This window comes from Aulonocara sp. 'chitande type north' Nkhata Bay, linkage group LG7, assembly GCF_057382095.1.
Source record: "Aulonocara sp. 'chitande type north' Nkhata Bay isolate Kocher_YH1m ecotype deep benthic linkage group LG7, A_spYH_male_GT1.1, whole genome shotgun sequence".
Lineage (NCBI taxonomy): Eukaryota > Metazoa > Chordata > Actinopteri > Cichliformes > Cichlidae > Aulonocara > Aulonocara sp. 'chitande type north' Nkhata Bay.
In genome coordinates this window covers 44,709,222-44,733,466 of record NC_141350.1, presented here as the reverse complement: position 1 = coordinate 44,733,466, position 24,245 = coordinate 44,709,222, and the positions used below count along the sequence as shown (strand labels likewise).

General features: G+C 41.4%; 3 protein-coding genes across 4 annotated transcripts; 1 reads left to right on the top strand and 2 right to left on the bottom strand.

Annotated features, from left to right (window-relative positions):
• Positions 1-5,508: 5,508 nt before the first annotated feature.
• Positions 5,509-7,909, bottom strand: LOC147325908 (uncharacterized). Its single transcript, XM_086300677.1, has 5 exons — positions 7,755-7,909; positions 6,644-6,757; positions 6,369-6,479; positions 6,180-6,258; positions 5,509-6,083 (listed from the first exon to the last, which is right to left on the bottom strand). The coding sequence occupies exons 1-5, from the start codon at positions 7,854-7,856 to the stop codon at positions 5,992-5,994; spliced, it is 498 nt and encodes a 165-aa protein (XP_086156803.1). The 5' UTR covers positions 7,857-7,909; the 3' UTR covers positions 5,509-5,991.
• A 549-nt stretch (positions 7,910-8,458) lies between these two features.
• On the top strand, positions 8,459-13,118 carry rnf185 (ring finger protein 185). Of its 2 annotated transcripts, none has more exons than XM_086300676.1 (7): positions 8,459-8,586; positions 8,823-9,091; positions 10,671-10,689; positions 10,814-10,926; positions 11,016-11,070; positions 12,100-12,217; positions 12,301-13,118. In XM_086300676.1, the coding sequence occupies exons 2-7, from the start codon at positions 8,928-8,930 to the stop codon at positions 12,396-12,398; spliced, it is 567 nt and encodes a 188-aa protein (XP_086156802.1). In that variant the 5' UTR covers positions 8,459-8,586; positions 8,823-8,927; the 3' UTR covers positions 12,399-13,118. The 2 variants fall into 2 exon arrangements, with proteins under 2 accessions (XP_086156802.1, XP_086156801.1); XM_086300675.1 differs by having other exon boundaries at positions 12,298-13,118.
• A 106-nt stretch (positions 13,119-13,224) lies between these two features.
• LOC147325906 (uncharacterized) lies at positions 13,225-16,813 on the bottom strand. The gene is made up of 2 exons (XM_086300674.1): positions 16,555-16,813; positions 13,225-14,342 (listed from the first exon to the last, which is right to left on the bottom strand). Exons 1-2 carry the CDS (start codon positions 16,682-16,684, stop codon positions 13,630-13,632), a joined length of 843 nt encoding a protein of 280 aa, XP_086156800.1. The 5' UTR covers positions 16,685-16,813; the 3' UTR covers positions 13,225-13,629.
• Between the last annotated feature and the right edge of the window lie 7,432 nt (positions 16,814-24,245).

Sequence of the window (24,245 nt, the reverse complement as noted above, 5' to 3'; positions counted from 1 at the left end):
CAATACCCAAGTGACCCTCATGAATGCGCTTTAGCATTTCTGCTCTCAGTGCTGCAGGAACAATAAGCTGCTCTCCTTTGAACAGAACTCCATCCACTACTGAAATTTGTTCCCTGTAATTCCAATACGCTTGGATTTCTGTTGCAGCTTGGTTTCTTGTTTCTGGCCATCCATCCAGAACTGTCTCTGTAAGTTTAGTCAGTGTCATATCATTCCTTGTTTCCTTTCTGAATTCCTTTAGTTTTGCACTTGTCACAGGTAAGTTGGAAATTACCATGTGCACCTGGTCTTCTATCTCATTATCAGATGAGCTGGTCACTGGCAAATATGCTCTGGATAATGTGTCTGCGATGTACATTTCACTTCCTGGCTTGTACTGTACTTGTACCTGATATTTTTGCAGTCTCATTAGGAGTCTCTGTATTCTTGCTGGAGCACTGCTCAACGGCTTTTTCATTATCACTTCTAGTGGTTTGTGATCTGACTCCACGTTCACTTCTCTGCCATACACATACTGATGGAAACGCTCTGCACCAAACACAATTGCCAACATCTCCTTTTCTATTTGTGCATAACGCTGTTCAGTCTCTGTTAATGAGCGTGATGCATAAGCAACTGGCTTGCCATCTTGTAGTAAGACAGCACCGAGTCCACTTTTAGAAGCATCGACAGATAGTGTTACTGGAAGCTGTACATCATAGTATCTGAGCACAGGAGCTTCAGTAAGAATTGTTTTCAATTTGTTGAATGCGTGCTGATGCTCACCTTCCCACTGCCATGCAGCATCATCTCTGGTAAGGCCGCGTAATGGCGCTGTGTGTTGTGACATGTTTGGAATGAACTTTGCTAGGTATGTCACCATACCCAGAAATCGCTCCACATCTTTTTTGCACTCTGGTGTAGGCATTTTCTTTACTGCCTCTATCTTGCTCTGATCTGGTTTCAAACCATCTGCCGAGAAGATGTGGCCAAGGTATTTAATTTCCTCCAGGCCTACCTTGCATTTGTCTTTGTTCAGCTTAAAATTTTTTGCTCTTGCTCTCTCCAGCACTTGCCTCAGTCTGTCGTCATGCTGTACTTTAGTCTCTCCCCAGATCAAAAGGTCGTCTATGTATGTCTCGACGCCATCAATCCCCTCAAACAGCTGCCTCACCGTCCTGTGGAATACTTCTGGAGCTGAATTAATTCCAAAAGGCAGGCGAAGGAATCTGTAACGACCAAAAGGTGTGTTGAATGTACAGAGACGAGAGCTGGCTTCATCCAATTTAAGTTGCCAAAATCCTGAGCTTGCGTCCAGCACAGTGAAGTATTTGGCCTTTGCCAGTCGGCTCGTTATCTCTTCAACTGTTGGCAACTGGTAGTGCTCTCTCATGACTGCTGTATTGAGATCACGTGGATCTAGGCAGACTCTCAGTCGTCCAGTAGCCTTTTCCACAACGACGATTGGATTTACCCACTGGGTAGGCTCTTCAATTTTTGTAATCACCTCCATTTTTTCCATTCTGTCCAGTTCTACTTTGAGTTTTTCTCTCAAAGTGACGGGGATTTTTCTCGGTGGATGAACTTTTGGTGCCACACTATCATTAATTTGAATGGTGTGTTCTCCCTCAAGGCAACCTATCCCCTCAAACACATCAGCAAATTCTTTGAAGATGTCCATTTCATCACTTTTATTCAGTGCCATCACTCTCTTGATGAGTCCCATTTCTTCACATGTTTGAATTCCCAGAATTGGCTTGGTTTCTGATTTTACGACAATGAACTCCAAAGCAAAACTTTTCTTTTTGTATTTCACTGCCCAAGTGCACTTTCCTTTAACTGCTATTTTGTCTCCGGTGTATGTTGACAACCTGACATTTGTGGGTCTAAGCATTTGCTTATTTCCTATTCTTCGTAGTAGACTGTAGGGAACCACATTGGCTTGTGCACCAGTATCAAGTTTGAATTTCACAGGTTTGTGGCCAACTTTTATTTCTACAGTCCATTCATCTGTTCGTGTCTGTGTTTTTGCATTTACAGCTCCAATGAACAGACTTGCCTGCTGATCCGTAGCTTCATCGGCGACAGTGTGCACTTTTCTCGATCTACACATTCTGGCAAAGTGATTCATTTTCCCGCAGTTCTTGCACTGTTTGCCATAAGCAGGGCATTGGCGTAATGCATGCTTAGTTCCACATCGTTTGCAATTAAACGTGCTTGCTTGGTCTTTGTCGTTCAGTTTCATCTTACTTTGTCTGTCTTTTTTGCATGTCTGCTTATGTCTCACTGCATCTACGTCTTTACTTTCATGTGCAGAGACTTGAGCATTTTGATCCTCCTCATGCATTTGCTTGATTTGAGCTTTTGTGGTCTCAGCTGCAATGCAAAGCTGAACTACTTTTTCGAGAGTAATATCATCTTCTCTTAACAGCCTTTCTCTCATTGCATCCGATGTAATTCCACACACTACCCGATCTCTGATGAGGGATTCTTGCAGTTGTCCAAATTCACATGACTTGGCCCTTAGCTTTAGCTCCGTGATGTACTGGCTAATTGGCATATCCCCTTGCACACACGTGAAAAACTTGTACCTTTCATAGGTTATGTTCTTCTTTGGGCTACAGTATTCCTCAAATTTCTCCATTATTTTCGTCAGCTTATGCTCATCACCATTTTCCGCAAACGTGAAGGTATTATACACTTCAACCGCTTCCTCTCCAGCAACGTGAAGAAATAGTGAAGACTGTACCTTGGGTGGCTTGCTAGCACCTCCTGTAGCCGCGAGATACAGCTCGAACCGTTGCCGAAACCGTCTCCAATTTTCCGAGAGGTTCCCTTGCAGCAAATCAAGTCCAGCTGGCGGCTTAAGCCCTTCCATGTGTGCGACACTCTTCTATAGCCTTATCAGTTCACTTCTGACACCATGTTACGATATTACTTCAGGGAGCAGACATGACACCGTCTTAGGTTTTAGCCATCACTTTTTTATTATCTCCACACCACCCTCCGGTGGCTTCCACATGAACTGCACCTTAAACAACAACTGTTCACTCATATCATGACAGAAAAGACTTGATATTTTACCCCAAATATAAAATTTAACATGCATATTATATAGAGATTGAAAATGTGACGTCATTCACGGGTAGAACCGCAAAGGATTCTGGGAACTCGTGGCAAGCGGTACTAGCGCACGCAGGCTTTCAATTAAAATCAGTTACACAGAGATAAAAAGAAACACAAAAATGTCAAGAAGCCGTTGTATTATTAACTGCAATAGCCGGTCGCATGACAGCCACGGGAAGCCGACGGGTAAAGAGATCGGTTGTTATCGGATTACCTCGTTGAAGAGAAATTGTTCAAGCCATGTTTCCGAAGTAACAAAGAGGCGACTGGATTGCAGCCATTCAAAGACCAAATATAACGTCCCAGAACACTCCAGCTCACAGGTTAGTCTGCTCCAAGCATTTACACGAAGGTCAGTGTTTTTTAGTAGTTAATACGTCATTTTCATAACATAATTGGTGATATAGGTTACAAGCAAGTCTGGCGCTGAACAGAAATTGTCGCGCTATGCTCCTTTATTTATTGTGCATAAATAGTGAATTGTCCTGACACAATATTGCGTTTCTCCTCTGTTATTATGGTACATTGACAAAAACATACTTTTATTCACAGGATAAAACGGGTTTTTTTGTATCACTAATTGCCCAGTACGATTACAGCATACAGTATTATTGTCACTGCTACATTTCTGTGATGGGTACCAGAAATTATTTCCACTACTAATTAATTACCGTTGAGCTCAAAGGTCCTATTAATAAACGGTTAACGAATGTGTATTTATGAAGACGATTTGTGAGACTGGTAAACTTATGATACGTACGATGGTCTTTCGTTCTACACGGTGCATTTCAAGGTCCTGCACCCATCCGTCGGTAAACTGTACCTGGGCTTGTTGCAGTGACCGGAAGTTACTAAACTTCATGAGTGTGTGCACTCACTCCAAGAACCGTATGATTATAAATATGCATATAAATATGCTACGATGAGATAGCTGACTTCATCTAACTAGCAAATGTTTTCCAGGCTACGTTGGTGATACAGTTTTTTTTAATGTGTATGATATTTTTGTCATGTGATTTTAAAGCTGGTCCTACAACCGCATCCAAGAATAACATGCAGCTTATCTCAGAACTGTCGGTGAAAATTATTCTTGGAGCTAGGTTTAATTGAGCTGCATTTTAAAGAGGTGCAATTTCACAATTTGTGTATATTTTCTAAGTTCACTATTTTGTCATGTGTTGAGAAAAACACAGATTTTAAAATTACATGGTCTAATATTTACATTTAGCATAACTGCAACATTATTTTTTCATATTTTTTTTAAAGATTCGAAAGGACTTGAAATTCAAAGTTTCAGACTTGTGACTTGACTCGGACTTTTACACCAGTGACTTGAGACTCGACTCTGACTTGCCTGACATTACTTGAGACTTGACTTGAGACTTGAGGATAAAGACTTGAGACTTACTTGAGACTTGCAAAACAATGACTTGGTCCCACCTCTGCTTCTATGCAAAAAAAACAAAAACAAAATTGAACAACTAGGACTCAGTTCCGTTTTTGAATTTTTAATATGAACCTGTTATGCTTTTCCCCATTTTCTGTCATATATACACTGCTACAGTAGGGTGGACTTTTATATTAAACATGTCCGGAGTTTCAAATAAAAAGTTCTCTGTGACATCACCAGGGTACACATTCCTGATAATGGCTTGTTTCAGGAAGTAGATGCATTGAGGCAATGCTCTTTAAAAAAAAACAAAAAAAAAACAGCATGATGATTTTTGACCTGCGAGTCACGTAAAGCTACTCCAGCAGACTCCAAGAGTAAAACTGTGGAGTTTTAAATTTTTCTCTTTTTAGGGTGCACGCTTAGGATTCCATACTTTTACGGAGCCCGTCTGACTGGTTTTATCACTGCACATCACACGCTGGACCGCTTAAACATGTGGGCTCGTACACATCTCAGTGGGACTCCAACGCAGCCGCCTCTGTGAAAAGCCTCCAAATTAATCCAAACGGCAATCGGACGGCATGTCGGGTCTTCATGTAACAGCCCAATAAAGCTAGTGAGTGCAGATGATGTTGAACGTCGCTGTGTTCTGCAAAGGCGCTTTTCAAAATTGTGTGCACGTAAGTCAGAGAAATAGAAAGCGGGTGTGAGGGAGAGAGAAGCTGAGACACTGAGATAAAGCGAAGCAGTCAGGATTTGTCAAGTGTATAAAACCACAATCTGGTGTGTTTTGGCTGCAGCGGATCTCAGCTGCAGAGCTTTTTTAGGTGCGTTATTGTAGCAGGAAGTGCATGGGCGTATTTGCAGGCTCTGTGTCTATGTGCAGCTTACTCAAATGGATCACAAGGATGACTTATTTAAAGAGAATTAAGAATAACCTCATTAGTTATGCCTGTATTTTTCTGTAGCTGGAGGGTCAAATGTTTAAATAATAAACAGGATTCAAAAAGTACAATTAGGGATAATTTTATTACAGACTTTTAAAGAAGCATTTGTAAATATAAGTCGCATTTGAAACTACTGGACCCCCTTTCTTTGGTTCAAGCCACTTTGCTTAATCAACAGGTCAGTGCGTTTAGAGTGCAGAGGGTATAAACAGCTTTTAGCTTTCATCCATACCTCCATCACACCTTTCAAAATAAAAAAAAACTCCACCTGTACAAAGCAATTTCCAAAATAAGGCTCATCTCTGTACCAACAACCCAAAACAGTGCTTATATTGTGCGTTTACGTGACAGGCTAAAAGATACAGTATACACGGTTAGAGGATCGCAGACTAATAAAAACAGCCTGGTGTAACACTGCTACAGAGGGTTGAAAGGTGGTGGGCTCGTCATCATTGCCGCAGGAAAGTGAGGTGTTGACGCTGGACTATTTCTCTTCTTGGCAGCAGGGAGCCAAACCGGGCCCAGCACAAAGCGTGAGCGCTCCATTTAATTGCTGGCTCTGACTGCCTCCTGCTGGTCATCTTGTTGCTTGAGACGATAGTCAGCAAGGGCTGCCTTGATGGCATCTTCGGCAAGCACTGAACAGGAAATAATTGGAGGTTAAATGTGCACATGTGCAGAGAAGTTTGGAAAAAAGAAAAAGAAGAGCCTTGACGTATTAAAAGAAAACTTACTGGAGCAGTGAAGCTTAACAGGAGGAAGACTGAGCTCCTTGGCGATGTCTGTGTTCTTTATCTTCAAAGCTTCGTCCACCTGAAAATAAAAGCCCACACACAGCCATGAGCGGAGCAGAACACGCTAAATATTTAATAGATTAAACATTCAAAGGAGCTGAGATGCAGGTCTGTAATGTGTTCACTCACAGATTTGCCTTTCACCCACTCGGTGGCCAGAGAGCTTGAGGCGATGGCAGAACCACAGCCAAAAGTTTTGAACCTGGCATTCACAATCTTCCCCAGGTCATCCACCTCAATCTGAGAAAAGTTTTGACTGTTACTCATGTGACCAAAAAAAAAACAAACCAAAAAAAAAAAAAAACCCCAAACAATCCTAATCTCTCCCATTCTTTAAAATGTATCCCTACTAAACTAACAAAAATAAACGCCTTTAAGTCACACACACTTCGTAACAAACATACCTGAAGCTTCATTACATCCCCACAGGCCGGGGCACCCACCAAACCAGTTCCAACATTCTTGGAGTTTTTGTCCAGTGAGCCCACATTTCTGGGGTTCTCATAATGATCCACCACCTTCAGACAACAGAGAGGGGAAAAGGAGCATCAGGCCAAATGCACTCTTCCTGTTGCTGTCAGAATTCAACAATCACATATTTGCAGGAAGGAAATGCCATCTATATTCAGATACAATGGTAAAAAGAATGTGTACAAGTCTTGGCATCCTTGTTACACAACTACAACTTGACTCACTTGCATAACTGACACTGGCATGAGCAGATTAGGACTGGATTTCATGGTCTACACAGTGCAAACTCTGTCCTTCAGCCCTCCTACTCTATTTCTTGCTGAGTCACTCTGACCAAGACAGTGTGAAGTGGCCGAGCATCGCAAAACCTTTTGCATTTTTCATCAGAAATTAAAGGTTTAAAGCCAGATTCCTCAGCTGATGGCTAAAACATGACCTCTTATCCAAGAAATAATTTTAATAAAAGGCATATAATGTCTAAACCTCCACAATCACCCAAAAACATCCAGCTAAACATAAATACATCACAGTTATGGCTGCCATGACCCGGTTAACCTGCTGTTGCATCAGTACACCTTCACAGGTATCACATAACATTTACCTGACTCTAGCACAACATACTGCCACCCTTTAAAGCGCATCAATCGGATATGGTTCAAACTGTGGCAGTGGACAGCTGGTTGCAGATTAGTGACGTTATTCCAGCCTTCAGTAAGCTAAATAGCTACAATGAAACAATACATTTGTTCATTTTAACGGGCTAGCATCATGGAGGTGAAGGGTTTGAGATAACCAGCGTAAAGGCAGTCTGATGTAACTTGAAACATTTGTGCAGCCAGCTAAATATAAGCCACCGTCCTATGGTTGTCAACAAAATGCCCGAGCAGAAAGATCTTACAGAGTCGTGGTTGCCCGTGTTTAGTAGATCAGTTAGCTGATATACTCCAGGATGCTTTCAGTAGGAGTAAACATGAACCAACAAGCAGCTGCGACGCTGTAAGCCGAGCTCCCCGTTAAAGAGAAGCTACAGACTGGACCACTTACCTTCTTGTGATAGCAACACTGAGTGATGAACTCGGGAGCGGAGAGCCTCCTAGTGAGGAAAGCCAGAGGACTGAGACACTTGTTCGCCACGGTGCTCGCCATGTTGATCCAATGTCGCAGTTAAGAAAGCTCGCAGCTCAAGAGAATGGAACTACACGTCACTGACAGGAGGAGGAGCTACAATAATCACATCTGCGCATGTCTGGTTTATGCAATTTACAAAAAACGCTCTTTTGATAATACAATACAATTAGACTTTCATTTGTTTATTTTTTTTTCTCTTTGTATTTTAATTGATCAAATTATCTCTCTTTACGAGTCTTTATCAAGCATTTAGTAGAGGTGGGTAGATTAAGCCAAATATGGAGTGCCACAGGATTCATACTTTAGTTTATTTCTGTCCTCTAAGGTTCATCAAAAAAGAAACATGCCTGTGCAATCGCTGCTCCACTCATGCAGTCACTTTGACATTAACTAATTATAAAAATAAAGTGTTATTGGTCGTCTTGGCTGTTAGGTTTGCTAACTGATTAACAATAGACTATATTCAGACATTCAAATAATATATTCAGCCCACTGAATTGTGTATATGGGGATTTTAAATATCACGTTACTTTAGACCTCTGACCTCTTCTTCACAGTTAAATGAGACCAAACTTTCACAAAATGTCCTTCATCTTTAAAGCTCTGCTTAAAAGTGGTGGAACCTTTTGTCAGGTTCACCTGAAAGGCCTAACTGAGGGCCACAAAATCCCACGGATTCAGTCTTAGCCACGCCCCCTCCAGGGATCTACTACCGGTTAAGTGGCGTTGCTGAAAGTGTGATGCAAAGGTCTGTAAGGCTATTTTCTAGACTCCTCACAACAAATTATGAGTGTCACTCACCATCCAATCATTTCCTGAGTGACACCGTTTAACATCTGTCGCTCAGCTGTTGGTTAATCTCTGTGAAACTGTCGTTTTGTGCTTAGTTTTCCTTGTTTGCTAACGTTAGCGTAAATGTTCGACATGGACGTTTCTTCCAGCAGGGTATTTTTGTTTGTTTTCACTCCTTTCTCCTCTCGTTAGCCCCACTTCCTGGCCACTGGACCTCTTTATGTGTATGTATTGAGACCCCGGGTGCCATTGTAGTCACCCCAGCTACTTGTTTAGAGGATTTAAGCTGTGTGACAAATGGCCAACGCTGCTCCTCCGACTCCGGGCGTTGAAAACGCAAGTCCCGGATCTAGTAGCTCGGCTGCCGCTGACAGTGGCAACCAGGACAGCACCTTTGAATGTAACATATGCCTGGACACCGCCAAGGACGCCGTGATTAGTTTATGTGGACACCTCTTCTGGTAAGAAGCGTGCTGCTGTCTGTGACACATGTTTATATTTTTAATTGTGAGCCACAGGTGAGTCGGGGACACATCAGCATAGCTCCTAAAGACCAATATCGGTTTGTAACTGGCAGACATGACGAGATCGTTTCCAAGCATGCATAACTTATCACATCATACTTGGCAAACACTGAACGGAAATGCTAAGTTTTGGTAGAAGTTAATAGTAGTAGTTAATGTTGCCTGTTTATTAGTAAATTGTGAGGCAGGTCCTACAAAATTTCAGATGTGCAGTGTGACATCCAACATGTAAACAGGGATGGTTTGAGTTCACCTCCACTTCTGAGCCTCTGCGAATGTAATACAGGCCAACCTCGGTCCACACAGAATAGCCAAGGGGTGTGCTATAAAGTGAAGTGTCTCAGATGTGGCTCGATCACTTTGGTAACTTACGCTGAACACACAACCTGGTTCATAACAGGTTATATTCAGAGTTTTGCTTTAAATAAGTATCACATTTGCCCTAATTGTGGTCCTTCACCTTACTAACACTGTCAAATGAAGAAAACCATGCATCATGCATTCAGTTGGTGAAACGTGCTTTGATTCTTAGTTCTGATTAGTTGCCAAGCCTGTTTTAGAAAATTCATCAGTGTATTTGTGGGCTATTAAGTGGCTTTACAGTGTGTGAAGTTTCTCTCTGATATGAGACGGGGAGGAGGCACAAACCGAGCCCTGGGGGTTCACAAGCTCGTGCACTCCCACGAATATTAGGACGGTTGAGCCAGGGTTGGCCGTTGTTATGAAATCTGTGCAAAATCAAATATGCATGGTGAACTCCTGAAAAACAAGAACAGTCAGAAGGACATTTTATTTATAAGCTCTTTATCACAGAGAATATTAAATCAGTCAAATATACTTCCCTTTGATTAGGCCACAAACTGAGTGATTACCAGATCTTCTTCATGAGGCTTTGTGACACTGACCTGACCTGACAACACCAAGGGCTCTGAAAGCAATGTGCAGCTGTCCTGTCACAAATAAGCAGCAGCTCCAGGAGTGCTAAAAGAAATAAATCAACTTGTGAATTCACAACAACTCTGTCATCTGACACTTTTGCAGCTCCAGCGGTCCTTTCTGCAGTTTTATTATGTTTGATATATCTTTATTCCTGTAGTATACACAGTGTACCTGTTGTGTACACAGACAGCTGGAGACCTGCTGGTTGAGTAGTCGTTCCTGTTATACTACTTTGAAGCCACCTGGAATGCCTGTGCAGTTGGTGCACTGGGGTGTAAATTCTCACTGGATGAGTCTTTTGTGTTCACAAAAAATACCCAAGCATGCAAGATGAACTTTACATTACTAGGATCCAAGCAAACCCCAGCAGACTTACAGACACAGAAAGCATAATCCCGGCCTAAAGCAAAGAAAGCCTGACCCTGTAGAACATGCTTTGTAGTACACCCCTTCTGGGCAAAATTAAGTTAAATTTTCAAATTTAAGTTCCTGCTTTGTGACTCATAGGTGCTCAAGGACATTTAATATCTAACTAATCAAGCTTCTCCCATCTTCATTTGCATCTCCTCCTGATTAGCTGGCCTTGTTTGCATCAGGTAAGCTGAAACCGTTGTTTCCTCTTGTTTTTGCACTCCACCAGAAGCAGCACATCGTTACAGATAAAGGAAGCAATTAGCTTCTTCACTTTTTTTTTTTTTTTTTTTTTTTTAAATTTTGTAGTGGCTGGAGACTCGACCCAACAGACAAGTGTGTCCAGTATGCAAAGCTGGTATCAGCCGAGATAAAGTAATCCCCATATATGGGCGCGGAAGTACAGGTCAACAGGATCCAAGGTGGGTAAAATTGGTGACTGTGATAATTAGATAGTATTAAATATTAGTGATTTGGAGTCATTTTGGGTAATTCTGGTTATGTTTTACAGAGAAAAAACACCCCCACGACCACAAGGACAAAGGCCCGAGCCAGAAAACCGTGGGGTAAGTACTATAGATCAGTATACAGGGCTCTAGAGTGCGACCAAAGTGTACTTCAAGAACAGTTTCCCATCTCAAATCTCTGTTTTCTGCATTATTCATTCGCTTATTATTACCCGCCAGTCTACTGTTGTTTACAGCGCTGTCGGCTGCTGTCTGTCAAGAAAGCCTAATTTCTGCTGTTCAATACTGAAGAAGTTTAGACTTTTTAAAATTGTGCAAAATTGCAGAATATTTTTAAGGTTATCTGCTATAAAAAGCCAGGCCAGGAAAATCTTCATGTTTTTCTGTGTTTTATTCTCAGTTACTTTGACACAAAGGCATCTGCAGTGATGCTTACACACCACACAGAAAAGATCAAAAGAACGATTGATAACCTTTTTGTTAAGTTAAGGCCTGATCCGTCTGAAATTCATAGCCAGTGCTCTGACACGGAGCCATCAATCTCTGAACTCTGAAAAAGCACAGTGTACCCAGGAAACACATATGCTGCGATAAATGCACTGCCCAAGTGTCCCCTCTCCCCCCCTCTGCCTTTCAGCAGCAGGCAGGAGAAAACAGGTAAAACTTTAGTGTTAAGCGATGCAGTTGAAAAATTTGGGTGTGCCTAAGAAAAAAAGTTAGGTGCACCAGTGCAACCGTGGCAAAAAGTTAGTCTAGAGCCCTGGTATATTTTTATTATCATCCTGAAGTATGCCAAATTTTAAGCTCTTTTTAAAAAAGAATTTAGACATAGTGTAGTGTTTTATAGCCCTGTAAGCTGCCCAGCAATATTATGAATTCATGATGAAACCATTGCATACAGTGATGTAGGTTTGCTGTATCCATTAACAGACTGACATTCCCCACCGGGATCTGTTGGATAATAAGTGTGGAGAGCCAGTGCATCTCCAGAGAATGATATCATTTGGCACTTGCTGTTGCGTCACGTCTCACTTGCTGTACATTAAACTGTACCTCAGATATTGCAAAGACACGTCTGCTCATTAAGGCAACTCAGACTTTCGTAACTTTTGATGATACGTATTACAGGGTTTTCAGGGATTTGGCTTTGGAGATGGAGGCTTCCAAATGTCGTTTGGGATCGGTGCCTTTCCGTTTGGTATTTTTGCAACAGCTTTTAACATCAATGATGGAAGACCTCCTCCAGGTATTTGTTTGTCACACATCACTATGACCGCTCCAAGCATTTAGCATGTCAAATAACCTCCTGTAAAACAATTTCCCAAGCAGCGGCTCCGGGGACACCGCAGCACACGGACGAGCAGTTTCTGTCTCGACTCTTCCTCTTTGTGGCTCTCGTGATCATGTTTTGGCTGCTAATTGCATAAAACTCAAGAGATCTGACACATCTGTGATTCTGCTTTCATACTTCTCCCCCCCCCCCTCTTGCAATAAATGTGATTATACATAAACAAATGACACATAACTGAACTTTTGTCATTTTCATGCTATAAATAATAAAAAGCAAAATGATCCTACTTATAAAAGCAGTTCAAAGTTTTATACAAACATTCTTTAGGGACTGATGAGTGAAATGTACAGTGTTTAAATTTATTGAAGTGTATGTTGTTATTGTTGCCATCTAAATCTAAAGATCTCCAGATTATTTGGAATTGTATTTAATTTTTTTTCCTGGGTCTGGTCACTGAAACAAGGTCAACCTCAGTGCTGATCATTTGTTGCAAAAAAAGTTTTCAGAAACCCCAAAGTTTCATCACACAATTAGTGGTTTAGTCTTGCTAGTGATGGCGACATAGTGTATGGGTCTACAGCCAGAAAGAGAAAACAGAACTTTATTCTGCATGGAAGGCATGCTGGGAAAAGACAAGAAAAAACAGTTTGCCAAACAGGACTTTTGGCTTGATGCACTTTGCAGTTAAAGTTATTTGGCTACAGTAACAATGAGCATGTCCTTTGGGACATACTTTGGGGATCCAGTGATTATTTTAACTGAGTTTTGCAACATAACAAAATTACTTAAATGTAATCTGAAGCTGTTGAACTGTGTGTCGACCTTTACAGATGGTAGTGACCTTAAAAAAAACAAATCTGTCCAGGAACTGCTCGAAATGAAATTACCCGATCAGAGCATAAATCCCACTAAATAGCTGAGGGTGACTTCAAACGGACACTTTTTCAGAATACAAGAATCTTTATTTTAGATTTAAAAAGAAGCATGTAAGCAGAAAGAGTCATTCATTAAACAGTGTTCACCTACGCATTTATTCTCATCAGTTTACTGTATGCAATTGTAATTACATGTAAAATACTGTAATTATTAGAGTAAAAATTAAGACTGACTAAGAAACAGCTTTTTCGAAATATGTTTGAAATCTATTGATAAAGTTATGTAAATAAAGATTAACTGTCTGTTTATGGTGTAAATCTAATGACCTCATTGCCTCTAAGTCTTTATTGCCTAATAAATACACTAATCAGGGGGAAACAAACTACTTCACATAAAAAATTTCTTCAATATCTACCACTTTTACTAATTCTGTGGCAGAAGTTTATATAAAAGAAATACAATAAAGTATTTTTTTAAAAGTTTAAATGTAATCAGTGCTGTGTTTCTGTCTCCACCTTCTTTTCTTGAGACGCTGAATGTGTAACGTTGAACTCTGCCTCGTACATAATCTGCTGGATCTTTATTTTCGTCTCGCACCTCTTCTGTGGAGCGAGTCTCTTCATAGCGGGAACAAAGCTCAGCAGGAACAGTTCATCCTCGTCCCGCGGCTTAGTGGGAAAAGAGGGGACATTGTCTTTGACCAACCATTTTGTCGGCATGGGCGTACTTTGGGAGGAAGGTGCAGACGGCGGCTCTTGGGCCGGTTTCCGTTTCTGTCCAGTAACGCCAGTGACAGGCGAGACCTGTGGGGGTGATGGTATCTTGGCCAGAACAGCCAGCTGAGCCACCTGTGTGTCCTGAGTCGCTGGAGGAAGCTGCGTTACAAATGTCACCTGTGGTTTGAGGTCGGGCAGACTCGCGGGGACCTTTACAGCACTCTGTGGTGTTTTGATTGCCTCTGACAAAGCGGTTTCTCCATCCACGTTGCTAGAGTCTTCAGGGTTGTCGTGGTCCTCATCATTGTTGGCAGAGATTTCCTGCAGTCCACTTCTTGACCCAGTGAACGGCGCAATGAAGTTCATAAGTTGTCTGTATTTCCATTTGCTTTGAACGTTTTCTCCCTGCTTCTTGCTTTTAAGCTCCATTCGGACCTCCTTCAGGTACCTGTCTCTCATGTTCTTCCATCTTCTTTTGCAATCCTCGGCTTGAAAAGTAGAACATCAGAACGTAAGAAGCAAGAAGCCACAGGATCATTTCTTAATGAGCAATAATAAATATTCAGAAGAGTAAAACAATGGTCTTTTGAAATGAACTGCTCATTGCTGTCCATTTTAGAAATATTTAAAAACTGAATACAACATCTGTCAAAACAACAACTAAATTGTATTGACGTGTAATACAGTGTTTCTGTTTAAAACTGGGGGCTGTGTGGGCTTAATGTTGTCAAACTTTTTATTCACATGCTCCTAAATCTGTTTGCATTGCAGGTCTATTCTTAGCTGCAAATGTGGGTGAAATGCTCGCGTTTACATCGTTTAGCCCATCTGCGTGCTACAAAGCCGTGCCTTAATATCTGTCGAGAATTTTTTTTATAATTAAATTATCTGAAATGATGCAGACCTACTGTATTGAACTGATTTTTTCCCCTCATCTCTAGAGTAAAGCCTACCACTGCTGACTTGATCAGTCAAGTCATTTTGCATCGAGGGGCACATACAGCCCACTTTGATCTTAAGTGGCCCAGTAAAACTATTTTTGTCAGTGTAAAGACATTTAATTGCACATTTAATCCTTAAGATATCTTACTATGAAATAAAGAAGTGTCATTTCAACACCACATTTCAGTTTTTCAACATGATAAATGTGTATATATTAAAAAAAAAAGTTTTGGCAGTTTTTCGCAATTGATGAAAATTTTGTTTTAACCAACATTTTTATAGTAGACAGTAAAAAACAGGACCTTTTCTGTCATATATAATTCATTATCTGCTTTAATGTAGCATGAATGGCTGTTGGCAGTTTGCCTTGTAATCGGAAGGTTGCCAGTTCGAGCCCCGGCTTGGACAGTCTCGGTCGTTGTGTCCTTGGGCAAGACACTTCACCCGTAGCCTACTGGTGGTGGTCAGAGGGCCCGGTGGCGCCAGTGTCCGGCAGCCTCGCCTCTGTCAGTGCGCCCCAGGGTGGCTGTGGCTACAATGTAGCTTACCATCACCAGTGTGTGAATGTGTGTGTGAATGGGTGGATGACTGGATATGTAAAGCGCTTTGGGGTCCTTAGGGACTAGTAAAGCGCTATATAAATACAGGCCATTTACCATGTAACATTGCTCAGGTGATACCAAGGGGCTCAAAGTGCGCCAAGAAAACATCTCCCACCTCATTACAGCACCATCAGCCTGAAGTGTTGGTACAAGGTGGCATGGATCCATACTTTCATGTCTGTACCTAACAACACTGGTGAGTGTGTGTTTTTATACTAGACCAGAGTTTTACCTGGCCCAGAAATGGCCTTTTTAGGTGGTTTGTTGTTGTTTTTGTTTGTTTGTTTTTATATCCATGCTTAGTTGTGCTTTTATTTAAGACAGTGAACCTGAAGTAACATATTTACAGCCATTTAATAAACAAAAGGAATTATATTTATCTCATGCGGTTTAGTCTAGGGGAGGGCCAAATTTCTCACCAGGCACTCCAGGTTAACTCTTTGCCTCTTATTTCTTTCTTCTTCCTTTTTAAATTTTGTATTCTTTACTTTTGAGTGACTTTCCATGTCTGTCACTTTGCTACTGGAACACCTGAATTTGCCCAATGAGGGAGAATAAAGGTCGTTTCTTTTTTTTTTTAGAATTTTTCTTTATAAAGAAAAGTGACGCGCTTTGACGATACTTTCATCTCTTTGTACAATTTTTATTTGTGCTCCTTTTTCCTTGCAAAGTCTGGAGGTCATGAGTTCACCCCTTGGCCGCGAAGCAGTGCACCTGCTTGTATTTGAGGCTGGGGGCTCTCCCTGCCCACGAGCTTTCGAAAGAGGCACGCGGCTCTACGACTCCGTACCGGAGCGCAAATATCTTCTTTCCTCCGCCGCGCGGTGCTGAGCACGCGGCGGGGAGCGCGGAGGAGCGGGACCGTGCGGTTCGGTGCAGCGCGGCCTGCGCACCTCGGGCCCACGACGGCGGCGTGCGAGCGAGCCGCTACCGCTAGCACGGTGCGCGCGACTGCATCCACACCGCAGGTCAGCCGTGCAGAGAAACACAAAAACCATTACAGATGCCCCCAGGTCAGTGTGAGAAACAGCCGCAGCTCTCAGAAAAGCGCAGTTAACATTTCGCGTCCTTTCAGCCCTCCGCGCCGAAAACAGCTGAACAAATAATAACTGCCATTAAAGTTGTAGCGAACAGAAAAAACAAGCGGCACACTCACTCGGAAGTCCCAGCTCCATGCTGATGCTTCTCCAGGAATTTGCCCGACTTTCTGTGCAGCGGTAATTCGGCAGTGTAACGTTGTAAAGCTCCGGGTAATTAAATACAGCCAATATTAACTTATCGTCCATTTTGCCCCAGCGTCGTCTGTGCTGCGCGGACGCGGAAGCGGCAGTCTTCTCCCGCCTTTTCCGCCCAGCAGCTGCTGCTAGCGCGTGTTATCGCGAGTGGCGGGCCGCCTGCCGCGCCGTGCCGTGCCGCTCTGCTGTCAACACTGCAGGCTTCCGCCACACGGGGGCGCACGTCACCTGTCAGCCCTGAACTATTGAGCGGGGAAGCTTTAATATGTATGCTTAATAATAACAATAATAAATTTCAAAAAATGTGTCTTTCTTTTTGAAACCTCTTTTTAAATATAAACTTTTATCAGAAAGTCTGTTATTTGAATTTTTTTATGATTATTGAATCAGAATCAGAAAGGGTTTTATTGCCAAATGTTGAGTGGGTTTACAACATTAGGAAATTGCTGCGGTGCTTCAGTGCAAACATACTGTTATAAATACTGTTATAAATTAAGCTTAAATAGACATGAAAATAAAAATGAGAATAAGAATTAAAAGTGCTAAGTAGACAGATAGATATATACATGATATATACATGAGTGCAGGTGGTGATCAGTGCCAAACATGGAATGATGCAGTGAACACAGCGTAGGGTCATGTGTTAGTGGTGGGAACATTGTACAGCTTTAATGTCTTGTGACATAGGATGCTTTGAAGGGAGCCATTGAGTTTTCTTCCTGTTAGAGATGTTACAGAATAGTAGCTGTTGCAGTTTACCAGTGTCATCTTTGTCACATTTCTTTATTTTCATATATATATATATATATATATTAGGGGTGCAACGATACACAAAATTCACGGTTCGGTTCGGTTCGATACTTTGGTGTCACGGTTCGATATTTTTTCGATACAAAAAAAAACGTTCATGCCTTTTTAATTTGTCATTTATTAAAATTATAAATATATATTTTAACTCAAAAGTACAGTTTTTAAATTTAATGTTGCTGAAACAAAGTAATAAAAAAATAAATCTATCTGATTGAGGAATCACTCATCTTTGGAAAAGAGAGTTTATTACAGAGAAATGGTTCTTTCCAAAATAAAAGCTATACTATACGCTTCTTCTGGGCTATATTCTCAGCAGCATATTAAACATATCAGGTCCCCATAAGGAGAATCGTGTGCTAACGGCTGTCTAAATGACTCGGTTAAAGTTTGTCGTTGCACCCCTAATAAATATATATACATATATATATTTATTAGGGGTGCAACGATATTCGTATCGATATTGAACCGTTCGATACAGTGCTTTCGGTTCGGTACGCATATGTATCGAACAATACAAAATTTTTTATTTATTTTATCAACTTTCCTTCTGACGATGCTGTCTGTGTTGAGCGCTCAGTGGATCTGCGCTAGACATTGCAGCCTAGGTGGAGTAATCAAACGCAGATTCACTGAGCGCAGGGCAAGCTAGCCAGACAGGAGAGATGTGGCGTTGGAACTATTTTGGTTTTCATGTGGCGTATTACCCTGAAGGTAAGCGCGTCATGGACAAAAGTAAAACAGTATGTTGGATGTGCCACGCAATGCTCAATTACATTGGTGGGAGCTAGTGCGTTAGCGCAGTTAGCTCGTTAACGTGTTGGCCGTCCAGCCCCACGCACTGGGCGATCCGCAGTAGCTCGTTAATGGAGATTTGCCGTGTTGTGGCGTTAAAATCATTTCAGATTAACGCTGACAGCACTAGTGGGAACAAAACGAATGTGACTGCACATTTACTCTGACATCATCCTAGTGCAAAGACAAAAACAACAAGCATGCTACAAACTTTACCCGAGTCATTTAGACAGCCGTTAGCACACGATTCTCCTTATGGGGACCTGATATGTTTAATATGCTGCTGAGAATATAGCCCAGAAGAAGCGGATAGTATAGCTTTTATTTTGGAAAGAGCCATTTCTCTGTAATAAACTCTCTTTTCCAAAGATGAGTGATTCCTCAATCAGATTTATTTTTTTTATTACTTTGTTGTTTCAGCAACATTAAATTTAAAAACTGTACTTTTGAGTTAAAATATATATTTATAATTTTAATAAATGACAAATTAAAAAGGCATGAACATTTTTTTTTGTATCGAAAAAAACCGTGAATCTTGTGTATCGTTGCACCCCTTATATATATATATATATATATATATATATATATATATAAAAAATTGTCGTTATTATTATTATTATTACTTGGTTAATGTGCATTATAACAATATCAAAGCTGGCACATTGGGGGAAAGTCTGGAAGAAAAAAGAAAAGGGAAGAGAATATAATAAAATGATAGAACATAATTAGAAAAGCACAACACCTGGAAGAGAAAAATATGCAAAACCACAGATACACAAATCAACAATCTAGTTAAGACAGTTTACCACATGAAGACTACCTCTAGTATTCAGAAGTCAACACTGCAGGGCACACACTTTTCTAAAGTGGTTATGAAGAAAGCACAAAAGACTGCCATTGTGAGTCAAGTGCATGTTAACATTCGCCACTTTTCCTGCACCTAAACAGCTCCCAAGAGAGGAAATGTTGACACAGTACAAAGCAACAAGCTACTTCCACAAAGAAAAGAAAATGCAGCTACAATAAAGGCAGGAAAGATGCCCGCTGACTCTGTGGGAAGGCAGTCCTCGGAGCTTTTGTTAGCTTAATTTCTGGCTTACAATATTTACCTAGCTGGAAAAGTTGCATTCAAATATACTGTAAAACTGTACATGTAGGATTTATGTGTATTTATGTTTTAAGTCATACATACACGGATTTCAGATTAGCATGGGAGATTAGAAGTGCTCTTTGTTTAGTTTGTTGGGAGCTAATCACCTAATATTTTATTAATTAAAGACACATTTCATTCATTATTTAATGATGTACTTACTTAAGTTATTTTGGCACCCTAGGCTTTCCTTAATGTCATCACCATACTGAGGCATCTCTATAGGTTAACCTGTGATTGGGGGTCTCAAGTAGACTTTATTTCATTTTAAGGAGTCAAAAGTCCAAAAGGTAAGGAAACCCTGGCATATAACCTACAGGATTTCTGCATTTATTACTGAACGTTGTCAGATCTTCATCTAAGTCACAGTTATAGACAAACACAATCAATAAGGTACTCAGTGCTTTTATTCTCATGTCTTTATTGAGTACACGAGTAATCAATTAAGGTGCAGGGATAAAAAAAAATATTAAGTGAACCAAAACCCCTGTGCTACAGATTTCTCCAACTGCTGAAGTCAAGTGTCCCAAATGTAAGAGGTGAAACTGGAAGCATGGGCTGGAGGGGCGTCCCTCCCCCTACATGAACGCACACAGAGTATGATTAAATTCAAAGTGCACATCTAACACAACAGCTTTCACAGGTCCTCAGAGGTGACTGGAAAAAGCTTGAAAAGGCCTTTTAAGGGCCTGTGTTGATCAATCCACAGTGAAGTGTGCACTCCTTTAAAAAAAAATTAAAAAGGTGATAAAGAGCAGAACATCTGCACAAACCTCTTGAAGTCTTTGTTTATGTGTGCATTTGAGCTGTCAGTGAAATGAAATGAAAATGATACAAATCGAATCTTTAATTTGTTTAATGTGTTTTTTGTCTGTTTAGCTGTTATTTATTTTTTGGGAAATGAATAAAATTGTAAATATGAGTGTGAAGAGGAAGCGAGTCTCTATAACCTGAGCTGCAGAATGAAAAAAGCAGACCAAAAAAAGAAATTGCGCAATTTTTCCCTGTTACTCCCTTTTTGATTCCATCTTTTTCTTGCAAGCTCAGTCTTGCGCCATGATTTTGAAGCAAAACAAACTAAACACCAGATCCCACTTCAGGTCCTTGAGGGGATATAATATATATATTTTAAAAACACAATAAAGAAAAACATTGTGCAATGCAATTAAAAAATACTTTATGCAACAATGGAGTGGTACTCCAGATTCCTCCTCCCTGTTGGTGCATTATGTCTACAGTTTTTTTTTTTCTGCACAAGTTCAGGAGGAAACAGAAAGAGTAGGAGGGTGTGATCCCCCGGTCGCCCTGATTCAATCTCTGTTTCTGCAGGAGGTATTGGGCCTGGGTCCAAACACCAAGCACCAAGCAGAGAAGCTGAGCATTTTCTGCTGCCTTGCACAGCTCCCTGCTCGTTTATCAACAGTCCGTGTGTGGGTGTATTTATAATCCAGTGTCTCCTGTCTGATGTGCACTGATTTGATTTGTGTCCTTTAATCTTCTCATTTTTTCCACCCACGCGCTTTCTGTCTGAATAGCCATTTAAAATATAAGACTGTGACACGTAACCCTAAAGAGTGCACACGCTCAGAAGCATCCAAGCAAATCAACATTCTGTGTGGCAACTAATATTTTCCAGGCTCTGTCTTTCAAATGCAGTGTCACACAACAAAAAAGAAGTTATTATAATGATTACAGTGTCTCATTCACCCGCCGCCTCATTTAGTTTATTTATTCAGTCTTCTCATAAAACACAGACAGTGTCGTCTTCTTCTCTTCTTTCAGCTGCTCCCTTTAGGGTTCATCTGCCTTCATCTCATCGTCTCCCCAGCCTCCTCCTCTGTCACACCAACCCCCTGCATGTCCTGCTTCACTACATCCATGAATCTGCTCTATGGTTTTCCTCTTTTCCTCTATCTCTCCTCTCCAAATCTCCAAACCATCTCAACCTTGCCTCTATAACTCCCACTGACAATCTTAGCATCCAGCTCTTCCACCTTCAGATCCACCTCCCGTCTTATTGTTAGTGCCATCGTCTCCGAACCATACATCACAGCAGGTCTCACTGTCATCTAATCATCCTTTCATTATTGCTGTTATCCTTCCGTCACAAATCACCCCTAACACTCGTGTCCTCTCGGTCCACCCTCCTGCGCTCTTATCTTCACCTCTGTTGTGCTCTGTCCACTGGTTTGGATGACTGAGCCCAGGTACAGCCTGATATTTCACCTTCACTACCTCTCTTCCTTGCATCTTCACTGTTACACCCATCTTCCTCTCACTGACACACATATTATGTTTTGCTTCTTCACCTTCACTTTCTTCACTTTTTTGTGTATTTCCATCTCTGTCCTTAATCACCCTGACCATCAGTTCAATCTCTCATGAGTCCTTTTCTTCTTCCTTAGCGTCCAGCCTCAAATATAACTCTTTGAAAGCCTTTTTCTTGTCTCTTTGCTGCTATACGCCTAGCCTCCTGGTACCCCTGCCTCCTCTCTTCATCTCTTCGATTATCCCACTTTTTCTTTGCCAACTCCTTCCTTTAAATACTTTCCTGTATTTTCACAACCAAGTCTCTTGCTTTTCTGCCCAGAGGATACAGCAAAAGCCTTCTTGCCAGTTTCCTTCAGCACTTTAACAGTTATCTGTTATCTGCACAACATTCTACTTTTTTCAACCTCCACTATTTAATCCTTGCCTCTGCCTTCACGCGCTTCCTCTTGTTGATTTCCATCCTACAGACTACTATCTGATGCTGTGTAGATACATCCTCCCCAGACTTCTGCAGACCTTCTGCACTGGAGATAGTCAACCTGTCCACCTGTGTATTGTAGAGGCAGCCAATCAGAAGAATGTTGACAGAGGTGCTGAGCCAAGGTCCATTTTAATGATTATGATTATGAAATTATTATTTTGAACAGTTATTCATTCACAACTACCTTATAATACCATACCAACATACTTTATTTATAAAGCACTTTTAAAAATACATTGTACAATTCATGTGATATTCAGTGTAATAAATTCCAGCATATCAAGCAAGATTTTTCCTTAAGACAAAGAGTTTTATACTATTTTTGAATCTCCTAAAAATGCGGAAAAGAATTCATCTGCCACCCATCGGCTGTGGTTCTTTTCTCTTTTACTCCTTGTACCAAATATTGCTTACAACAATAAAATGGATCTTTATTGTTGTAATCCCCAGTAATGAATTTTGAACTGTTTGAACCAACATGGATATAGTACAATTCCTTCTATTGAGAACCACAATAACTGCAGATAAGGATCTCACTTTCTGCGCAAACTATACATCAACAATCTGGATGCTATTAAACCCGAGTGAAAAGGATGAGATGGTGTTTATTGTTATCTGTTTTCAAAAAGCGCTTATAAAGGGAGCTTAGGACAGATTGTGGAAATCCATTAATTCTCTGGGAGGGGGAAAAAAAGGTGTATTGCCTTGTATGAAATCACAGGATTTGTCGGGGTTGGAGGTGGTGGTGGTGGGGGGGCTGAATTTAACCTGTAATAGCTTTACCTCAGCTGCGCACATTGTCAGAAAAGTCAGACTGAAAAGACTGCAGCACAAAGATAAGACACATGATGCACGATCGTGAATACAAACGACTGGGATGGATCCATATCTCTGAATTTTCTCTCTCTGTGTGCAAACATACACGGGCCAAATGAGTCACCCCATCATCTGCAGCGCCCTAATCACTTTGTAATCACTTTAAGTCTGCATTGTTGTTGACAGTGTAGCCCCAGCTTGTGTAAATAAATATACCAATTTATGCAGGATCGTTTGTTGACAGAGCTATACGTGGAAGCGACATTATGAAGTGAATTTGAAGAACTAATCCTCAGACTCAGCATACACAAGTCTGTGGCCACACCAAGAACGCTCATCTTTAAATCCAGGTTTCTAATACCAAGAAATCCCCTTTCCTCTAAAACCTTAACAATAAGGATCTTAGGAGCTCTCCACTTCTCATTTTATGCAGCGAAATCTGATTTCTTTTGAAGAAAGGAATGAGGCGAGATTAACTGAATCTGCCATCCTCCCTAACCTCTTCACAAAACTGCCCAGATTAGCAAGGAATTAAGTTTCAACCGTTTTTATGTGTCTGGTCCATAGGGGGGGATTATGGTTTTACTTCTTTTTTTTTGGCCTCCCAATTTCACTATAAGGGCTTGACACGCTGCTGTAAAGAGAAGAAGGAGAAGGAGAAGAGCAACTGAGGCTCGAAAAGTCCTCTGTGTGTGTGTCACAATAACCTGTGATCACCACTGCTTTTGAGCTTTCACTGAAACCTCTTTGGAGGTGGACTGATCAGGATGGAGAGGCAGAAGTTCCCCTTTACTATTGAGAACATCCTGAAGTATCCGAGCAGGAGTGGAGATAAACGGTCCTACGGAGCGAGTGGTCTTGGCTTAAAAGAGAAGACAGTGAGTCCTGCTGGAGGCCAAACAGAGGCGGTTCATCATGCCTGCCTGTGCTGCTGCTACTGCTCCCACTGTGCTGACATACTCCAGCCTGACTTCATCCACGAAGGTAGGACCATACCTTCCGCTTTTGTCTGTGGTTGAGCTTGATTCTGCTCCCCCAACCTTAAATCAGACCTCCTCCCTGCAGCTTGTCAGTATGGCTGGAACCCAGCAATCCTCTCAGATTCGTGCAGGCTGGGAGACACTCACAGGGAGGAGCAGTCACCCAGTCAACAGAGGCGAACCCGGCGTCACCGGACCATTTTCACTGAGGAACAGCTGGACGCACTGGAGGAGCTGTTCCTGCAGAACCAGTACCCAGATGTGAACACAAGAGAGAAACTCGCACAGCGCACTCACTTAAGAGAAGAGAGA